This window comes from Corella eumyota, chromosome 7 (genome assembly GCF_963082875.1).
Source record: "Corella eumyota chromosome 7, kaCorEumy4.1, whole genome shotgun sequence".
In the NCBI taxonomy this organism is placed as follows: domain Eukaryota; kingdom Metazoa; phylum Chordata; class Ascidiacea; order Phlebobranchia; family Corellidae; genus Corella; species Corella eumyota.
In genome coordinates, this window is record NC_137496.1 from 3,708,151 (window position 1) to 3,729,742 (window position 21,592).

The 21,592-nt window shown below is 32.7% G+C and overlaps 1 protein-coding gene across 3 annotated transcripts; it reads left to right on the top strand.

Annotated features, from left to right (window-relative positions):
• The first annotated feature begins 11,037 nt into the window (after positions 1 to 11,037).
• Positions 11,038 to 19,890, top strand: LOC145759387 (uncharacterized). 3 transcript variants are annotated; one of them, XM_082573204.1, is made up of 7 exons: positions 11,038 to 11,231; positions 11,510 to 11,701; positions 11,871 to 12,062; positions 15,436 to 15,573; positions 18,387 to 18,569; positions 18,856 to 19,146; positions 19,574 to 19,890. In XM_082573204.1, exons 1-7 carry the CDS (start codon positions 11,144 to 11,146, stop codon positions 19,711 to 19,713), a joined length of 1,224 nt encoding a protein of 407 aa, XP_082429330.1. In that variant the 5' UTR covers positions 11,038 to 11,143; the 3' UTR covers positions 19,714 to 19,890. The 3 variants fall into 3 exon arrangements, with proteins under 3 accessions (XP_082429330.1, XP_082429331.1, XP_082429329.1); XM_082573205.1 differs by having other exon boundaries at positions 18,859 to 19,146; XM_082573203.1 differs by lacking the exons at positions 15,436 to 15,573; positions 18,387 to 18,569; positions 18,856 to 19,146; positions 19,574 to 19,890 and adding an exon at positions 12,794 to 14,389.
• The last annotated feature ends 1,702 nt before the right edge of the window (positions 19,891 to 21,592 follow it).

Here is a 21,592-nt window from a genome sequence, read left to right on the forward strand (position 1 = left end):
CTCGGTCTCTCCCGTAATGGCACGGAATGCCCGGTAATGGTCCGGGACGCCCGGTAATGGCCCGGAATGCTCGGTAATCGTCCAGAATGCCCGGTAATGGACCGGGAGGCCAAGTGGATGATCTGGTGGTTTCAGTTAAAAACTTGAAATCCAACATTAATACTTTTGGCATGTTTTAAATCATTAAATAGATTTTGTCATTTTTTCCCGTCGCATTGTTGTAATATTAATTGTATATCGTATTTATTATTTACTTTTATCAATGCGCGAAAAATCAAAAATAAAAAACCAAAAAAAAAACTGTAACCATAAAAGTTTTTATATAAAAAGATTACATGCAAGTTACCCCTTCTAAAATAGGTAAACTCCTTACGTTTACGATCCTTAAACCAAAAATTCCCTTTTTTACACATTCCTAACCCCAAATCTATGCACACTATATCTAAAGACCAGTTAATATTAGTTCATAAATGCGATAATTAATACAAGATGTTTTCGTAAGTTTTCCGGTCTTCCTATCTTATACTTTAAAGGTCCTTGTTTTTTTTCGGAGGACCGTAAACTACAAGTTCTACACCGTATTTTAAAAAACCCATGGTGGGCATTGTGCACATCGTGTACATTGTCTTTATTGTGAGATGGTGAAAATTGTGATTATTGTTGGCATTGTACTTATTTAAAGCATTGTGCACATTATGGTAAGCGGTACTTTTTAACACAAGGTGATGCACGAAGGCTGTTTTATTTAGAAAATTTTTTTAAATGTTTTTTTAGATAAAATTTCTCCTGTCCGGTTTAATCCAATTATAGCGTGGGGCAGCGGTACGAATGGTCTCAAAGTGATCTCTTATTTTTAACTAAAGTGGTTTAAACCACCACAAAACAGAACAACATGTTTTTAAATTCTTTAAAAAAACAAAATTTCTCATAAATTAATTTCTCACACCACTAGTTTTTTAATTTTATAATTAATCGACAAATTTAGTGATTCATACAATGTAGATTAAATGCCTTGCCCTTGTAATTTTATTTTTGACGTCACGGATTACAAATGGCAACGTTTAAGGACAACATTTGAAGGCTGTAGATCAAGTTTAATATTTGAATTATCAATTGTAATTAATTGTTTTTGCGTCATAAGTTAACCATTGATGTGTAATGTTGTTTTAAGATAAGGTAAACATGCTGAGATTGCGTAAAGAATGTAACTTGTCTAACGACTTTGGTATGCAAAGGCAGGTGAGAACTATTATAATACCTCCAGCTTGTAATTCCGAAGATATTATCATTTCTATGGCTTGTAATTTGAAAAATAGTTGCCTGAAATTTCCAATGCAGCAGTAATGAACTGCGACATCGCTGATGTATTATTATGACTTAATGAATTTAAGCCTTTAATGCCTTAATCTACAAGAGAATATGTCAGATTAGCATGATGTCACGCCCTGTCGTGTCTTGTATAATACACGAATCACACTAACTCTGATGATGTATTAGGAAGGGTGGGAAAATTGTTTTCAAACATGTTTTCCGAAACTGCTGTTTCGTTAGTAACGTTTTAAAACTAAAAACTTAGTTTCAAGACATTTTTAATTTATGGTTTAATTTATTTTAATTATTAAAAAAATCCCCAAATATTTTAAATTTTACAAACAGGCTTTCGAATTGAGTCACGATCTTATCTTGTATCAGTTTATCTTATACAACAAGTTATTTTAAGAACAGGGTGATTTTCTTTTTAAGTATTTCTTGCAAGATAGTTGTTTGCGAGTAAGCAAGAAATCAAGTAGCTAAAACAAACAGGTAGGCTTCGGTAATGGTAATAGTATATGTAAATGTTACATCGAAGTTCCGGTGACTATAATGTTATGAATTCGTCAAGTTAATTGTGTAGGCTTCTGAAAAAAAAATTGTGTGCCCAAAATTAGGTGTGCCCAAAATTTTTTTTAAATTTTTTTCAGTTTAAAAATCTATAAAAATAAATTATCCTACGGCATTTTTATTACTAGTTTCAGTTTTAAATATAACCTTAGCTTTTCATTAATATTCACAAGCCTATTATGTAAACAGGCACACACCCTTACGCACAAATAAACCACCAATTTCTCCCTATTAATTATCGTTAAACAGCATTGGCCGAGCATTACGTAAGTTACGTTTCTACGTAACGTAAATCTTACGTTGTTTTACGTGCCCACGTCGCAAATCTTCCGAAATTGCCCACATGAACTTTAAGTTATCCCCTGGGGTATGATAATTCCCGATAGACGATTTTATTTATAATTTTTACTCACTGTAGCGTGGAAAAAATATTTGTTTTATAGGAGAAATTGTTTAGCAATTTTTTCCGTGTTTTTAATTCTCCTTCCCGATTCGTGATGGATTTGACTTTTTCAGTTAATCTGACTTCCATGTACGGTTTTAAGGTAATTGTGGGTTACCGAATAACTGTGCTATTACCCTAAGTTAATGTAACTAAATGTCAAAACGTCACGTGGATAGTAGTACTTGCTTACACATTCTTCTTTTTTTGGTACGCATTTAGGATGTACGTAACCAAAGATGCTACGCGGAAAGATATTTATGTGATTTTAGAATATTCCACATATTTTTAGGACAATAAATCACCCTGACAGAAATGTTAGTAAATTTTTGATCTCGGTGATGACGTTTATTTTAAATAAGAAAATTTCAAAGCATTAAAAAATATTAAAGAAAGGTCCTTAAATCAATTATTACATAATAACCTTAAGATAAAGATTACGCAAGTCATTCTTACGTTGCAATTAAGCCCAAAAATCACATGATGTTTATACAATCCCAGTATAATGAATATTAATTCACTAAAACACAATGAATATAATAAAGGCCTAAAATACCCGGAAATTCTATGATTTACCTTATTTAAACATTAAATTTATTTTTAAAGTGTGGTAGCACAAAAGATTTTACTAAAAAAATTGTAATATGAAATCACGTGGTTGTACCTTTGGACCTCAGGCGCTTATCTTACATTATTCAAGGAAATACGAATAAATGATATAATAATACAGATAAGACTTGTAATTTTTTAAAAAATAAACCTAATACCAAGTTATCTTGTAAAATGTTTAGTTATAAATCATGTATTTACTTACATTATAAATGGTAAACACAATATCCATATAGGGATTTGGTTTTGCAAAATGTATTCTCCAAAGGCATTCTAAGCACGTACAAATACCACTCTTAACTCTATCAAATAGTTTTGGAATCCTTATTCAGATAACCTAAATAGAGCAAACTTTTAGAATACATTTTTGTTTTAACAGCCAAGCTCGTTTATCAACCACTTGTTTTCCAAGTGCATTTCTTGGTGACGTAAATTTGCCTCTTGAGACCTTATTTTGGGGTCGAAACAATTCAAAAAACCGCGGCTTAAATATGAATCAACTAATGGTACTAGATTCCTGGCCATTTAAAGGCAAAACATTTCGATCTCACATCGTTTTTCAATTATATTTAAACCTGTCAAACCCAAAATTATCCAAGCTTGTTTGTGTAGTAGGCACCTAAACAGCCAGCTGATTATGGCCGCGCAAATCCCCAAAGTTGTGACGTCAGCAGGGTTATAAAGTCAAGTAGCAAAGTTACTCTTGCGTAAATAAGATCCACATTAAATCTAAATCGGGCTTAACACGATGCAATTTTGTTTACAGTTTGCCAGATCGCATTGCATACAGGATATGTGATTGTGGATTTTTATGTACAATAAGGGATAGGCATCCGAGTTTTTGATTACATTCCGAACAAATAAAACGTGTTTTTGACATGGCTCCATGGAAAAAGGGGAATTCTTCCCCTAACTATGTTTAAATTAGTAACTTGCATTTGACGTCACTACTTCAAATGACGTCATCGTACATCCTGCTTCGCACGAATCGTACAACTCAAGCCAAAAAGGATCAATCCAGAAGCTTGAGTTTTTAGTTATTTTTTTACAGGTTTTGTGAGCAATTTAAAAACTGATAACGTGTGCAAACATGAGTCAAAAATTATCCTATTGTAAATGGACATCAATCTCAATCATGAGATTTTAATTGGCAAAAAATTTAAAAAAATCGTGTATGACAAGCCCTTGGCATATTCAGTTTAATTGAATATTCAATAAATTGAATTATTCTCAATAAAGCAACTTCGTCTAATTATATTTTCTCATCTAATTATAACGTTTAAATTCTACAACGTCACGTCTTGTAAGACTCGTTCTAATTTGGGAAAATAATCTTTAGTAAATTTTCCACGATGATGACTTGATCATGCTTGTAATGTATTGACAACATAGATTTTTAACAAGATTTTAGCAAAGCGTAAAACCCAAACAAATACAATTAAAGTCACGAAAATTGATTGGAAATCTGGGAAAGTTAAAAACATTGGGGAAAAGACCCTTTCAGTTTGATTCTTAAGAAAAGTGCACTTAAAACAAACATCTTGAGGTCATATGTGATGCCGGTGGTTGGTATTAGGTTGTCGTGGTTGAAAGTTTTTGACTTGAAATATCTTTTCGTGGTTAGAATGTACCGGGAAAACCTTTCCATGACTTGTTAAGTAAACGCACGGATAACTAACAAAAGCACGTATGTCCATTTCCCGTTATAACCCCAGCACCTTTCATGACCCATAACATTGAGTTAGTCCCACACTTGTATTCTATAAGTGTCCTCCAACCCTTTACATACCACACCTAATATTTCTTGTGAAAGTTATATTGGGTATGCATGTTTGTTGGTTAAAGAGGTTTGTTGATACAACGTTGGAATAACCTGTGGACTTAAGAGAAAGTAAAAGTGGATTTCTCCCAAAGTAATGACATACTTACGGTCAACCAAGGATTGACATCTCGACAAGGTAATCAATCGAAGAAATTGACATACTTTAAAACAAACCAACAAGTTGTTTATTGCAAAATCCTGTTGATATAACAAATCAAATCCGAAAGTCACGCCATAGGATAAAAAAAGACTTTCCAAGCCGGTTCACCGGTGTTTTAAAAATAGTCTGCAGACATCAAAAATATCCTTTTTGCTTTCTTTTTTAAAATTCGTTTTTGTTTATCAGGAAAATAAAATCACATTTGATTTTAATCGATTTCAAGTAGTTCCAATTGCTTTGCAATCAGAAATGTCCAGCACGGTGGCTTTCCTGTTTTGATAAAATTTGGGCAGATTTTTAAGCATTTGAAATTTAATAATTTCCACATCTTAAATCACAGTTCATAAATTTGATTGATAAGAAAATCAGAAGTGGGTAACTTTACGTTTATCTGATTTTTAAATTAGTAATTATTTTATAGTTTTTAAACTATGTTTCTCAATAAAGCAAATTTCCATAAAAGTGCATAAAACATTTGCAAATATGAGTCACCATTTGAAAATTTAAAAACAAAAAAAATAAAAAAAAATTTGTAAACGGAATTAAAATCCTAAGAAAACATATAAATTCACATTACCCATATGCTTTAGAACTCTGATACAGGAAACTTTTAATTCAAACAAGATATGAAATGTTTGCCAAGTAATTGTTTTTGTTTACCATGACAAAAACTTGATGGAACTTTGGAACTTTTTATCTAATAACCTAACCTTGTTTTAAGATAAAGATAAGACTTAATGTTATTTTCGTGCCAAAGTTAATAATTACTTGCAATTAATCTGTAGAAACATGACATTCCTAATAAATATCCACCCTTAATTTAAATACACCTGACTTACATTTCAAAAAAACTTTTAATCAACGAGAAAATGCTTTTACAAGCTATCCAAAAACATTTAGAAAGAATTATTGTCTCACTGCGTTAACAAGCAAACAATTTTATCCCAAGTTATGTTTGATTGTAAATAAACCATAAAGTTTATACCTAAAAATAAATTAGACTTGTTTGGTTTTTAAAGGATTGTATCGCACTTTACGTGATTTGTAACAACGAATCTCATTCTAAAACAAAGCAAACAATACATTAAAAATACGACGACGTTTCGATAAAATGCCAGGGTCATAAGTCAGCACCCTAACAACAAGCAATACGGATTAAACTCATTTTAGAAAACCACGACAAGTTAAATATTTTCGAAAAATTTTTGTGTACTTTGGGCATAGTTAAAATGTAGCGGTCAGCTCTCAAGGAGCAAAAATTGTTTTTCAAGTTGCTAATTAGGGAATTTTATTGGACACTTTATCTCTCTTGAGTTAGATTGCCTTTTGTGTAAAAAGCAATTCTATTGTGGTATTACTTGTACTACACGTGTTTTCACACAGTTTTAAAGTTTGCCTTTTTTACATGCTGTTACCCCCGCTTATATAAACTTAAACATAGCAATATTAGTTACATTTTTGCCTAAGTTTGAAGATTTAGAAGATCAAAAAATTGATCCAGGCTTGATCTTCTCGTCGAAATATTGGTAAACAATTTTTTGCGGAATTTTGGAAATTTATTGTCGCATAAATGCTTCGCAAAAATATTCGATATTAAAAAAATGTAAAATAACTATAAAATTTTATAGAGGAGTTTAAAATTTTATTTGAAATTTTTCTCAAATGAATCCGCGTTAAAGTTGTTAATAAATTAATCTCGTTTAACTTTGTTCAACGGTCGATATAAAATATAAAATTTAAAGAGCCGTAAGCAAAATTTAACACAACAAAAGTCATGACGTTAAGGTGATTTTTCGTTCAAACAATCGTAAAAATATATACCGTGATAATACGAGGTCATGCCAGAAAAAAAAACACAATCAATGTTGCTAACAACATTAAAACAGCAACAAGTTAATTTTGCGTCAGTTCGCTGTTGTAACATTTAATTGGACCCCCTCAGTTATTGACCGGAAGCCTACACCAACGTGAAGTTATAGCAAATATTATTTTGTCGCCTCAGTTATTTAGCCGACTACCGTCGCGTCAGTCATATGTTAAGACAACGAAGTTGCGTGCAAATTTGAGACTAGATTTCGAGACGGCAGACATATCAGAACGACATAGTTTAAATTTTCAGAATATCTCGGTTAACCATTAAACCACATTATTTGAATTAAAGTTATTTTATCTATAAATGGTTGAGATTATTCGACTTAAAAGTGTGTCTTAACTTTTAATTAAAATCTTTTTTAAACAGTAATCTCTCACCGCTAAACATAAAGAGCAGAGGATACCTTTCTTGCTGGCATTTAAGGTGATGAAATCCCGATATTTTTCGTAGGTATAAATTTAATAGAGTGCCTGTTACTTTATGGTAAATTTTTTTTGAGTTTGAGCTCACAGTGGTTTCCTTTAACAATCATTTACTCTTCGCAATAAAATCAATAATTTGTTATTCCAACCACTTAATGACGATAACGAGGGGAGTTAAACTGGATAATTTACGGTAAGCAGTTCATCACAAATGTGCTTAGTAAGCTTAAAGTAAATTAAAAACAAAAATAACCGTAAATTTTGATAACAAAGTAGTAAAAATTAAAAAAAAGTGTAAAGCGTGAAAATTGAAAATAAGTTTTGGGTCGAATATTGTTAAATTAGGAATTTCAACAACCAGGTGCCGTCTGGTATTAGTCCAAACTTCTGTCAATCAAAAACGATAATTTTAAAATAATCCGAAAATCGATTGGATACAGCTCCTAGTTCAGGGAACAAACTTTATATCGAAATGACGTCATCCGATTTACGCCACTTGACTTAACACCCGTAAATAAAAAGAGATTAAAAAACGCCCATGTCGTAACAAGAAATCATGTCCGCTTTTGTTATGTTAGATCACCGCGTTTAGTAATCCCAAAACTGGGCGTAGAAATCCGAAGTAAAATCAGTCGTTAATTCGTTTAATATCTTAATTTTTACATGGAAGTGGGCCTAATGTACTTTGGTTGAGTTTTGTGTATACCGGGTTAGATTACATTGACACTTGCAAGCAATTTGGAGGCCACCCTTTACGTAATCTAACTAGGCAATGTCGCTTACACTGCGCTTAGGGCGATATATAACCCGACATTATAGGTCATGAATAGAACAAGCTATTTATATCGACACCTTATAGCAACTTGAAATTTTTAGGTAACGTAAAGAGCTTGATAAGATATTAAACAACGTTTTCTAGGTTCAAGATTTAGGCTGACGTCATTTGCCATACAATGTGATGGCGCTTTTATTATTTTTTCCCATGCCCGAAAGTGGAAGACTTCTCAAGTCATGTTTGGTAAAAAAATCAAAAAACGAAAATTGTCGCATTCCAAAAAGTAAAGGTCTTGCTGAGTACCAAAACTTAAATTTGACACTAATTTGAAATACTCATAAAGCATTTTAAAGATGTTCTATTCTGGTACTTTCAGTCTTCGCAATCAAGGGACTTACCGTTGCAAAATATAAATAGTCCCAAAAAAGTCGCCCTTAGAAACCTAAAATATTAAAAGAAATTGATTGGTGCGAATTGGAGCATCTTGATAGCTTATTAACCTTCTTTATACCACTTGTATTTAAAGGTTAAAAAAGCAATATATTTTAGAGATTTTTCTTATATAGCACTGACGATTCGATAGCTTTTTATAGGCTTTAAATTTCTATTGTTAGCGACGTGATAACGCCTTCGTTGGGCGTAAAGACTAACAACTATAAATGATAATGACACGCCTTAGCTTAAACTATATCGAATATAATCCCAGTTACTGCGTGGGTTTTTAATAACCCTCTATAAAAGTAAGAAAACTAAAAATAGCCCCCCAAAATTTCCTTGTCAAATCTGTGAGTGGTGTATTCGAAAGAGTCAAATAAAGCAAATATTCCTAATTTAGTCTTTGTTTAAGATGATTAATGACCCTGTTTCGTGGTCTATTGTATGCGATCCATTTGAGTTAATATTTGCGACTTTGCTCGAATATTTCAGCACCTGCGGTCGTTTGTTTTTTAAGCAATTCAACATTGCTCGAGATTAAGTAATTACTTTTACTGCAAATATGATAGATGTGACATGGAAATTTTAAAAACGCCGAATTAAATCTCCCGATTCGCCATTAAAGTCGAAGTATTTGCTGCAAAAGTCGGGAAGGGTTCACAGAAAACACGACTGAAATTCGTAGAAATGTTGTTTTTGTAAATTTTGTTGGCTCACCTGTTCCATATAAGCTCAACTTGTACGGCTGCGAAGTTGGATTTTTGATAGTTTTTGCGACAGAGCGTCTGGACGTAACGAGCATGAATAATGCGGTTAACGTGAAACAAAAAAGAACCTAAAGTCTTTTACAAGTAGCGTAGGCGGTAGTTAGACACGTAAAAAATCAACCGGTTCGGCAAATGTTATTTTTAAGGAAAACTTTCGTCGAGTTTTGCAGACCGGAAAAGGTCCATTTTTTGGCAATCGAGACTGTTCAAGGCGCCTAACTGATTTGTTTTCGGACAAAATTTTCGATTTATTTGGTTTTGAAAGCTAAAAAATGGTCATCGCTTTAACACGTGGTAGTGGCGTTTTCCGCCAGTTACGGCGTCAGTTATTGCTTAAGTAAGACAGCAATTGACGTTCGTCACTTTATATTTGTATTTAATAAACACAAACGAGTGTATGTAATGCACACCGAGGTTTCGAACAACGACTTTTGTTCAAAACAATGCAAGAAGTATTTGATTTATAAATAATTACCCATTGTCACAATCTATAAATGTTGAGTCAATAATATGTCGCACAATTCAATGCATTGTGGCATTGTTCTCTAAATCGAATTCTATGGGTAGAAAAATCTAAAGTGCAAATATTAGAACCCATATGTCATCAAAATGTCGCAAAATATGTGTTATGTTTTCAATAAGAGACCAAGTGTTCTCTGCTCGAGCCTGTTCATACGCTTGGTTACGACTGAATACTGCTTAAAAACACGAGAAATCATTTTAGCGTAACGTATGTAGCTACTTAAAAAGTTACCTGTGCACACATTCGAGTTGTTGATATAAACATTACGGCCTTAGCTAACTTTCGCTACCGATTCGCCTAAGCTTTAGAAATAGTAATTGCTCATTTAGGTGCTGCATACACCGGCTAGGTATGCCCAAAAGAACCATGTCATAGAACCATCAACGAAATGTTTGTTTATCTTTTATATAAACATTATTAGAAATGTGAGAAAAAAATTAATCATCTACTCTTATAACTTGAGCAACTTGACTCATATTTTACGTTTGTTTATACTCTATGAGACAACACAAGTGGTTTGATAGTTTATGGAGCGAGAATTTTGTTCCGATAAAGAGTAGCGTGTAAAAATATAAATGATTTTATTTGTTACGAAAATGAATCATTTTCACCCTTTCAAATTTGATTTAAATGTTCGTATACCTTAGGAATTCCATCGGCTGCTAAGCGAGTCCAAATAAGGGAAGGCTAAAAAAAAATTAATTTCAGCTGAGCTTTATAACACGAGTATGTTTCCAGACGTCGCTCATTCGAGAGAGCGCTTTGCGCGAAAAGGAGTTTGTTGGGTTACCTGTTTGGTTAACCATAGCGAAGTGTGTATTGGGAAATTTCAGTGGTAGACTGACGCGTGGTGAATATATTTTAGGAACATTTAGGTATTAAAAGCAGATAATTTATCTTGCGAATGTTATAAGACTTCGAAGTTTTAAAATGAGATTTAAAAAGTTTTTGAGAAATTAGTTTATTAAATTGTAAATTTGGCAAACTAGCACAAAAAAACAAATGTTTTAGATTTTTGAAAGGCGGTGTGTTATATTAAAACGTGTGAAAAATGCATGTATTTAAGCATTGAGTGTTAAACTTTATTTGCAACAAAAGCAAGTATTTTGCTGTTGAGAGATTTAATATATTTTCAACGATTTGGTTCAGTTCGCAAAAATAATGTGTGTGTGCTATTGCCCGTAGCGATGCTGTGTTGTTAGAGAAAGGAGTGTCCATGTAGATTTAAAACCGAGCTATTTTGAGCCTTCTCATTTAAATCAATTTTGCACTAAGCCAGTTCTGTTGCTGATTTATTAATGTGATATTTTTTGTTGTTTGACAGCTGGACTTTTCTAAGTAAACTTAAGTAACAAAGTTGAACTGTGACTATAACAAAACTTAGTGGATTATATTTCAAAATTAATAAAGGGCAAAGAAACTAAATAACAAAAGATGAATTTCAACAAAGTTTTTAACAAAGTCGCCCTCTTCTGCATTTATTCATTTTTCTTATACGGTGTGCTGGCCGCGCCAATCGACGGTAAGTGAATTCCTTTTTTCCAAATTTGTTTAATATCTCAATTCAATTAGAGTGTTTAGATTCAATAAAACCATTCAGGGAAGTTAATAAAGATGTTATTGCTTCCCGTGTTTGTTAACAGAAACCTATTGGGTTCAAAAGTACAAGCTAATATTTATATATCACTCTAAAGATGCCACGAGTATTTTGAAAGCGTTCTCTACTTACATTCTGAGTTGGCACCTTGCTATCTAGCTATATTTTCTGTGAATTTAAACGGCGTTCATTTTGCATTACAGATTCGTCATTCGACGATGAAAGTTACTACGATGTAGATCAAGACACTACAGATTACATGGAGTCAATTAACGAAAACGATAAAACACGATACACTTGCCCTGGCACGACCAAAACCATGGGCTTGGACTTTTTATGTGACGAATTCGTAGATTGCGAAGACGAAAGCGACGAAGATCCGTTAGTTTGTGCAGGTAATTTAAGAAAATCATGTAACTCGTGCAAAGTACTTACAAGTTTCAAGTATTACCTACAAGTTTAAACTCTCTTTAAACTGTCAAGTTTCCCATAAAGAGTTCTTACTTACATATTCCCTTATGTATATTAACATTTGTTAACAGTGTTCTAACCTTATATTTGCAGAATATTTACCTACCACAAGCAAAACAATCACAAAGTTTGAAGTTCTTGATGGAGAACCGGATTATCCAGAGTACGGACAATGTGAAGAAAACGAATTTCAGTGTGCTCTTGACACCGGACTTTGTATTTCCCACGAACTAGTCTGTGATGGAATAAGCGATTGCTCCGACGGATCGGATGAAGCACGTTGTGGTAAGTTACAATAAATTAGGCATTTATTAAAGCACTTTACATAGCATTCTACATTATATCATTTGAAACACAATGAGCATGCATGTTATGACATTTTATATTATTTGATTTGCTCATTTTTTGTTTATTCTCGCATCGTGGCGCAGCAATGAGTATTCAGGTTTAGACAGTTTGTACCAGGTGCTAGTTATAAGATCAAATTCCGTGGGTTTCAGGTAGATTTAGTGGTTAGCTCATAGTTCAACAAAAGAGACAGTCGCTTCAACAATGAAGTCTCGACGTCTGATTTCTATAAAGAAAAAGGGAAAAACACAAAGGTAAGCGTTCTTGTATTATTCAACCTTTTCTTTACATTCCCTTCTTTACTTTCTTCCCCTTTAAACAAACACTTGGTTTCACTTAGTATACCAACTAGTTATAGCGTGAGGTTAAGTGAGATTATGTGCGCTCCACTTGGCATAATCAGACCATGAATTATACCTTAAAACTGGGAAACCGCAAAAAGCATTATCTTAACTTATCAAGTACAAGAGTTGCACTTCCATTGTTGCGCCACACGATTTAAATGTAAATTTTATGCTAATGAAATGCATCTAATTTTGCTTTATTATATATAGCATTATCCAAGGATAATGCTGCCTTGCATGCTCTAATCTTCATTTTGCACGCCTTTGATTTTATTCATTATCACAACTTGTCGATCACACATCTAAACTTCAATTCTTTTTCAGGTCGACGAAATAAAAAGAAGAGAGTCAACAAACCAGTCAAGCCAACTGCCGAAACTGGAATTCGAATGACCGGCGGGGAATTAATTCGAAGTTCCGGCAGCAATGGACACAGGCCGTCGGTGTTGTTGCCGAGAGTAATTCACAACAGGCAAAATAGTAATCACAACTTTCAAGACCGTGTAACGATACAAGCACCAGCAAGACGACCTGTTATTATTCGAAGACCTAGAATACAGCATGCTCCAAGGCCGGAAAATCCGAGATTAATCCAAAGTAAACCCGTTGTGGAAATAGCAAAATTTGAAGCCGTTCAGAGGGTTTTACGAAAAGAAAATCATGTAGCAAGTGAATCTGATCAGGCCAGTTTTAAAGACTACGTTGACAGAATGACAGACCAAGAAGCACATTCTTACCTTACTAACATTTACATCAACGGAGCTTTACCAAACCGAGAGTCAAGTGACACAAGTACCACAACCACAACAACAACAACGACTACAACAGTTTCAACAACTCAAGCTTCACCAACAAAAGGTATTAAACACCACAAGAAAAAGTTTAAAGGCATGTTGGGACAGATAATGAGACAAATGGGAAAATTAGCATCCTCAGATTTGGACAACAGAGACATTGATATTAACGTTAAAATTGGAAGCGTAATAGAAGAACCATCGATTCAATCGTCAAACAATATCGAAAATATCCAGGATAAAAGAAGAGAACCAAGATTAAGATTTAGTATGGAAATGAGTTTATGAAAAGAGCAATGCAGTAGGTAATGACGTCAAGAAGCCAGTTGCTTCTGTATACGTTTTCAATGCAAGAGAGTTGCAGAAAGGCTACAAGAGTTAAGAGTATGCCTTTTAAGGGGGCATACGATTGTGGACACGATCCTTACCTTTCGTGCCCTCATTTTCTATTTATCTATAAATATACCTCTTTCTTCACTGACATGCATTTCTTATTGTTATTTTATTTACCTTACATTCGTACGTCAACAAAATATGTGCGCATTCAATGTTTATAACTACTTGTCTTATAATCTTAAATGGCTAACTACTTTAACCTAAACTTAAGCTTATTAATATTTACTTATGCGTGGGCATAGTATGTATATGCCGACCTTTACTGAACAAAATTACACGCTCTGAATAATATGATTAATACTGTTTACTGTCTTGCCAACAACTCTCACCAAATTTTGTTGAGATATTAGGTATAGTGCTGCTTGATTTAGTTGCTATATAGAGGTACTCTTATGCTATCTTAATGCGACCAGAGGTAAACATTCCATTGCTCTGAAAGTTTATTCTTTGCTTACTCTAATTAGTATGTTAAAGAATAAACAAAAAAGTGAAGATTTTTTTACTTTTAGTATGACGGGCAATTGTGTTCCTGTTTTAAAAACGCTTTATGCTTTAGCTTAGTAAAATTTAAAATAATTGAATAACGCAATTAACTATAGGATAATTGGGTTCCTTAGACTCCTAATCAGAAGCTTTTTTAATAAAACACTTTTTTATTTATGTATTTGTTACTTTTTAAATTTTTATTTTTTTTTATATTGTTATTGTTTCGTTTAATAAAAAATGAAAAATTTAAAATATAAGAACTTGTTTCGTTTTGAGGTTGTCAGGTACAAAGTTAAGTCACGGGCTTTTTGAGGGCTTGTCTTTTGTTTGAGGTTTCACATTTGACGTATAGTTAAGTGTTGTAACTTATAGAAAACAAATAACTTTACATAGCTATATGACGTATATGTAATATCCACCATCAGAACTAGAATAACACACGTTTAACATTTAGTAAGGATCTGTCAATAATTTATTTGTACGCCCTGGCAAAATATATCTTAACAAACAGGTGTCCAAAATTGACAGTAGAAATTAAAATCCTATTTTATTAAAAATGGTACTTTCCATTTTTATTCTAAACAGAGATTATTTTACGTTTAATTTGTTGGTTTAATTAAATTAAAACTTTACTGTCTGGGTTAATGTAATTGACTTAAGATGAATCATGGTATTTAAAAATCTACAGTGTTTTAGTTACCTCAAAGTGCTTTACCAGAAGTAAAAAATCAATAATAAAGTCAATACTTTTAATTTCTTACGAATTTAATAATATTTTCTGGAAATAAGGTATACTTTTTTATGTTAAATTGCCCATCATTAGACGATTAATATATATCCTTTGCTATAAACTTTTACAAGGTTTTGTAATCATCCCACCCATAACGACAATCTCTTTGAAGCTATTATAATTAAATAAACAAATTTACATAAAACCCTTGTACTAAATAGCTATAAAATTACTCATTTAATTATTTAATAAATCTGTATATCGATAAAGGAAGAGTCACTGGCTTATCTAACTGTTTAACAAGTAGCAGGCAAGTTTTTAGAATGTTAGTGGGTACAAAAATGGACGTACTGGAAAGCAAAGAGTTTACAAAGGCGTCCCATGAAGCAATAAAAGTTTGAGTCAGGAATTTTAATGGAAAATCTATAGATCGGTTGCAGAGTGACAAAAAGCAATTTAATTTAAGTCCCGTTATATTGTGTCTAGATAAGTTGTAACCATTGGAAACGTAAAAATATTTAACAACATTTGGTTATGATCCAACTTTTATTTTTGCGCAGATTTCGACTTGATAATCCCACCACTACGAACAACAACAAAAGGTGGCTTGACTTATTTAAGCTCCATAGCAACCGTTACTACCCAACCAATCAAAACAACTGATGACGTAACGAACATCTCAAGCCCAACTCGTGGAGGTAATTAATTGAACAAGACCACGCCTATTGCTTTATACGTATAACACAAGTATTAAAATAAATCGGTAGCATTGACATAGCCCACAGACCTGAGAATAACAAACCCTGTTACATTCTTTGTGGCTTTTAAATCAACACGGACCTTGTATAGCAAGTCGCCCAACCCCTTTAACCTCCTAAGGCTGCTAGTCGCGAATTTTTGCTATTAAAGAAGTCAAACAATGACAACAAAAAATCGCTCCGGCATTGTTCTCGAATTTGCCGAAAGATTTTCGGTGACGATAGTACGTAAAAACGCCTCATTCATCGCCTTAGAAAGTTATCGTTACTGGCACGAGCCGTAGCATCGTCCTGGTTACGCTTTACTGCATGAATGCTGTCAGGTGAAGTTGCGTCTGAAAGTCATTTTTGCGTGGGCTATGTATTGCGACAGACTTTGCTTTTGTCATAACAAAAGACGGCTCGAAAGTTACCGAAGATTTATTTGACCACGTGACTTGGGTCGCGAAAGTTCGCGCCACGCCTGGCTGACATATTTATGAGCCAAAAAAATTGACATTTCGTTTTTTATCGGATTATTGAACAACATTGCTCGTACTAAGAGGTCTTATCGCACGAAATTAGATCAATTGTCTTAAAAGTAGCAATTAGATTCAAATTGAACTTTCATAATTTGTTAAAATCAGCGTTTTTTACTTAAAAATGCAGATATTGGTTAGGCTGCATTTCTACAGGATCTATTTTAAGCAACATACCTTGGATAATTTAAAGTTTTTTTGCAAAACCAGCAGCAGCTTCACCTAACAAACACCCAGACCGTTTGTCTGAAAATTCTTTAAAAATTTCCGCATTCCAAGAGATCGCCTGCGAAAAAAAAACATTTTTAATGAAATGCTGGTAAGGTAATACAAAAACACAAGGCTTTGTTCGTTTGATATTACAATGACGTCATTTTTAAAGCTAGTATGAGATAATGGAAAGTTTTGGTCCTTTAAAATTTGGGTTGGATCTTGCGACAGTAGTTTGTTGATACTAGTGTTACTTATTCAAACATTGTATTCATGTGTCATTGAGAAATGGTTTTCGATTACAAATTTATTCTCATAGTTTTTGTTTGGCGTTTACCTTGCCGTGTTCTCACCGAAAGGTAAACAAATTACGTCATGATTTGGTCACACTACTTGTCCGAAATAGATCACACACGTGAAACTGTGTGATCATCAAAAAAAAATTTGCCGATAAAAAATTTGAAAATGTGATATTGTTTCGACGACAATTTTTAGGCGTAATCATTATGACTAAAAATAAAATATTTACAAAAAACGCCTTTTCTACTTTAGTAAAAGTGATTCGTATTAATTTGACTCATCATAAATATAAGGTAAATGCACATATATAGGTAAAATTAATAGGAATGTGTTTAAATTCAGTTTAAATTTAGCCTTAATTAGGGAGTAGCGTAACTCGCTGACGTATCTATAAGTATCATATTCATATCTCGTATAGTTAGGAGACAGGTATTTCCATACACCAAAATTAAGCGATGGAAAATGGTAAAAATGCAAAAATCCGATTTTTTAACTAAGATCTTTTTATATGGGTTTTGCATGCTAATTTACGTGTTTAATAATTTTAATATCTATTACAATTTTACATTTATTGGGGCACATTCCGACGTAGATACCTATAGTCAACTTTAAATAAAACTTAAAATTACAAACAAACCAGCCTTGGTGACATCAGAATCTATTCAGGCTTATATATAGTTAAAGTATAAACAACAAACTTCATTTTATTGAAAAACTGAGACATGACGTCACGCATATTACGAGTTAGTATTACAAGCTGGCCGAGCCTTTTGTTTCACAAGGGCTCAGTAACATTATATATACACCTGAATGGCCAGTTTCCGTTTTAATGACGTAATGATTACATCACAAACTAAACTTTTTCACGCGTCACAAATGTTATAAACTAATAACCGTAAAATCATTTTGGGTTGTTAAAAATTCAAAAGTTCTGGGTGGCTGGTCGTTTAGGTTTTAAAAATAACGATTTCGTAGAAAAAAACGCGTTGTAGCAATTATTTCAAGTCTTAATCTGTTTTTAAATGTGTCACATATACCCAAAGCCAGCTGTGCTACAAGGTCCGAAAATAAACGGACAACTACTTCCTATATTTAAATCAATTTAACATAAATATGTTACTAAATACCGGCAAAAATTGCATGAAAATCAAAGAGAAAAACAATTTTAACTTGTTTTTTTTATTTATTTAAACTTGCTACACCCCTTAAATATAAGGGTTGATCGGCATGTAGTTATGGTCTCTTTGTAGTACACACAACCTTGGGTAATTGATATGCTGGGGTAAAAAAGGGGGTAGCTGGGTATTCTCTCCACCCCTAAACGTGATATTTAACATGCCTGCCTTATCTTCTTAACGAGAATTTTGCACGAGATTTTTATTGACACATGTCTGAAATGTTAAGGGCGGGGCGTTAGGTCAATTATGGGATAGATTATTATCTCAGGAATAATAATTTGTTTACAGCTCGAACGCTTTGCAAAAAATATTTACTTTCTAAAATGCCTTGCGTTGTATTTTTGTGAGTTCACAAGCGGGTATGCGTTTTTAAGGGAAAGGTTGAAGCTTACATAACTAAAGAAGTTAACCTTATTTGGAGCATGCATTCTGCTTGCGAGGTCTTTTAAACACAGTGTATTGTGTTAGATTGAACACCTTAAGCCTATAACTATTATCTATTGTAAGCCAACCCCCTGTGAATATTTACACTTTTTTGTTTCCCCAGATTTACCCATGCTGAATTCATCGACCGCGACGACCCTGGGTCAGACTGCAGACTCTGTTACGTCACGGGCCTGTGCGGCGGGCGAGTATCAATGCAGCAAAGAGGTTGGGGATTGTATCCCACTTAAATTAGTCTGTGATGGGTTCTCAGATTGCCAGAGTGGGTCGGATGAAATAGATTGCGGTAGGTTTCGTTTAAAAATAAATTACAACATTTACCAAACAAAATTAAAAAAAACTAGGTTAAGTAAATTACTAAGGCCACCAATCACATTTTTAGTCTTTACTAGTGCATACTTGATTAAAATGCAGGCAAAATTGTAATACTTAAGTATTTATTATACGGTTATAGAACATAGCAAACCTATGCACTGTGTATTGGGGTAATTGGACGCAAATAAAACAAGTTAATGGGATACTAGCGCCAACTTGCGGTACAACGATTTTACGTTTATAATTTTTTTTTACAGTAGTAAAGGGGAGTAACGAAATAGTCATACCAAACTTGCATAAGCCTTTTATACACGAACCGGGTTCTGGTACAACGATGCAATCCACTACAACTTCGCTATTACTGGAGATAACAACGCGTTCCAGACGAAATGGCTTGACCATTACAACTAAAACTGAATTACGCACAACTACTTCGATCGGCGGAGAATTATTTCACATTTGTTCAACGAATATATGCAGAAACGGCGGAATGTGCACGCTCAAAGACGATTTTGATTTTAAGTGCATTTGTAAACCAGGATTTAAAGGTAATTTGCACTTAAATTTATACATAGTAAGTGAGACTTAGAAGGAGTTTAAACATACCTTTGAATGTAGAGTAGATGTGTGGTCTACCCTACGACCAACTGTAACTCTGCTAGTAGTTGATTGCCTAATAAATAAGCCATTACTAACTAGTATCAATTCATAAATAAAACACTAACTAAAAGGCCTATACTATATTGCAAATAAGATTATTATATCAAAACAAAAGTTACAAAAATTTACAAAAATTTCTACATTATTAGCCTTTAAACCTAGACTGCCAAAAAAACGCATAGTTCGTTAATTATAGGACTGAGTCGCGTAAGGTACGTCAGGCAAAAACGCTTTTAAATTAATCTTGCATATAGCCTTAGTTAATAAATGCAAACTACATTTGATCCACATAGTAATAATTTCCTTTTTTTTCAGGTACTTTATGTCAGTTAAAAACTTGCTCAGATGATACTATATGCGGGAAACAGAATAATGCTGCTTCAAGTTTACTTACTTTTAACAAGTTACTTTTAATTTTATTTCAAATTTTTATAACAATTTTGCTTGCACAATAATATATTTTAGTATTTTATTTCAAATTTTATATAGTTAAATATTTTATAGCATGGTTTTTATTATATTGCTCTGCATTTATGTTTCAATTTATATTTGCCGAACGTCAACATTTATTTGGTTTAACATTTACCAATCTTTCTTTTATATATAATAGTTCTAATGCAATGGAAAATACTGTGCCTACATAACCTTGTCCTTTACATTACGTTATTTATTTCTATTATGTTTTGTTGCTTTTATTATAAGGGTGCAAGTGTTTAATTTTATCTTAACTTTTGCCATATATTTATAACCGTAGTGTTGTTTTTTGTTTCGTAAGTGTGGCAAATTTAATAACATAAAACTTGGTTGATTAAAGCTGTTGCACTGTGAGATACAATTTTAGTTATAAAACGTATTTGCTACTTAAATTTTTTAAACACAGTTTTTAATGTACTTTTTACGCTTTTAAATTACTGATCATTCTAGTTGTATATTAACGTTGTTGCTTTACAATATTTCATATATCAAACTCCATAAAAGCACTTAATAAAAATTGGCCTCGTTTTTTTAAATTTATTTGTAACTAAAACTAATAAAGTTAGCCTGAAGTAAATAAGAGTAAGAATACTTTTTAATTTTAGTTTAATTTTTTTTAAAACGAAAGAAAAAAATCTGTCGTTCCTTTAAGATATTGATTATAGCGTTACGCAAATACTGAAATGTAATTTTTTAAACATAAAATAAACATCTCACCCGTTTAAATATAATTTTTAAAAAAATTTGAGCACTTATAACCAGTTTATTAGTAGAAACTGTTCGTTAAATTTGACAGTTTAAAATATATTAATTTTTTAAAAAGATTTAAGATTTAAAACTTACTCTGAAGCAATGATTTTATTTTTGGGTATTTTACTATTAACATTTAACTGTAAGTAGAGTGTTCTTTTTCAAGTATTTTAAAACTTTGAATTTTTTTTGCAACTTATTTTTTTTTTTTTTAATTTTTGCAACTTATTTTATGTTTTATGCGATTTTAGATGTCTGCTCAGTTTCGCTTCTATCATTTACGCCTGAAGGACAGATACGAACTTTAATGGAAAATGAGAAATTCAATGTTTCATGCAAGACGAACGACACAAAAAATAGTGTTTATTGGGTAGACCATTATGATCAGGATATAACTTATCAACAAAATGCAACAGGCGATTTTCAGGATTCTGAAGGGGGGTTATACATTACTGCAACAGGTTCATTTATTTACGTTAAAATGTATTCAAAAGGCTAAATACCATTTTCAAAAGTTTTAATAGATAATAAATGCAACGTTGTTGTTTCAAATAACACCATATGAACTATGTTAATAAAAACCTTTATGTTTTCAGTCGTAGATAATAACGTAAAGCCCAATTACACATGCAAGGAGCATAATATTAATGGCGGAAAATTTAGACGGGACTTAGATGTCACAATTGAAGGTTTAATTTAGGCTTAACTATGATTGTTACAATAAGTATTTTGCAGTGTATAATAAAAAAACATTTTGCTTGTAAAGGTAATTGGATAGTGATTTAGCATGTTTAGAATTTTAATTATTTTTAGTGCCTGTAAGTCCCGTTTCAATGTCATCGAAATGCGATAATGGAAAAAACGTTGTGACTTGCAAATTTCGGTCTTATCCTAGCCCAGTCGTCTCATGGAACACAACAAATGTTTACACATCCAAAGAAGATCAATACAACGAAACTAGTTTAGTACAGACGTCGAAACTGTTTATTTATCGCCATTTACAAAACTACTTTTACCAATGCACTGGCAATATAACGATCGATGAAACAACAACATCGAAATCTCAATCGATTGGAATACAAAGTAAACAGTGCGACGTTAACATATCGT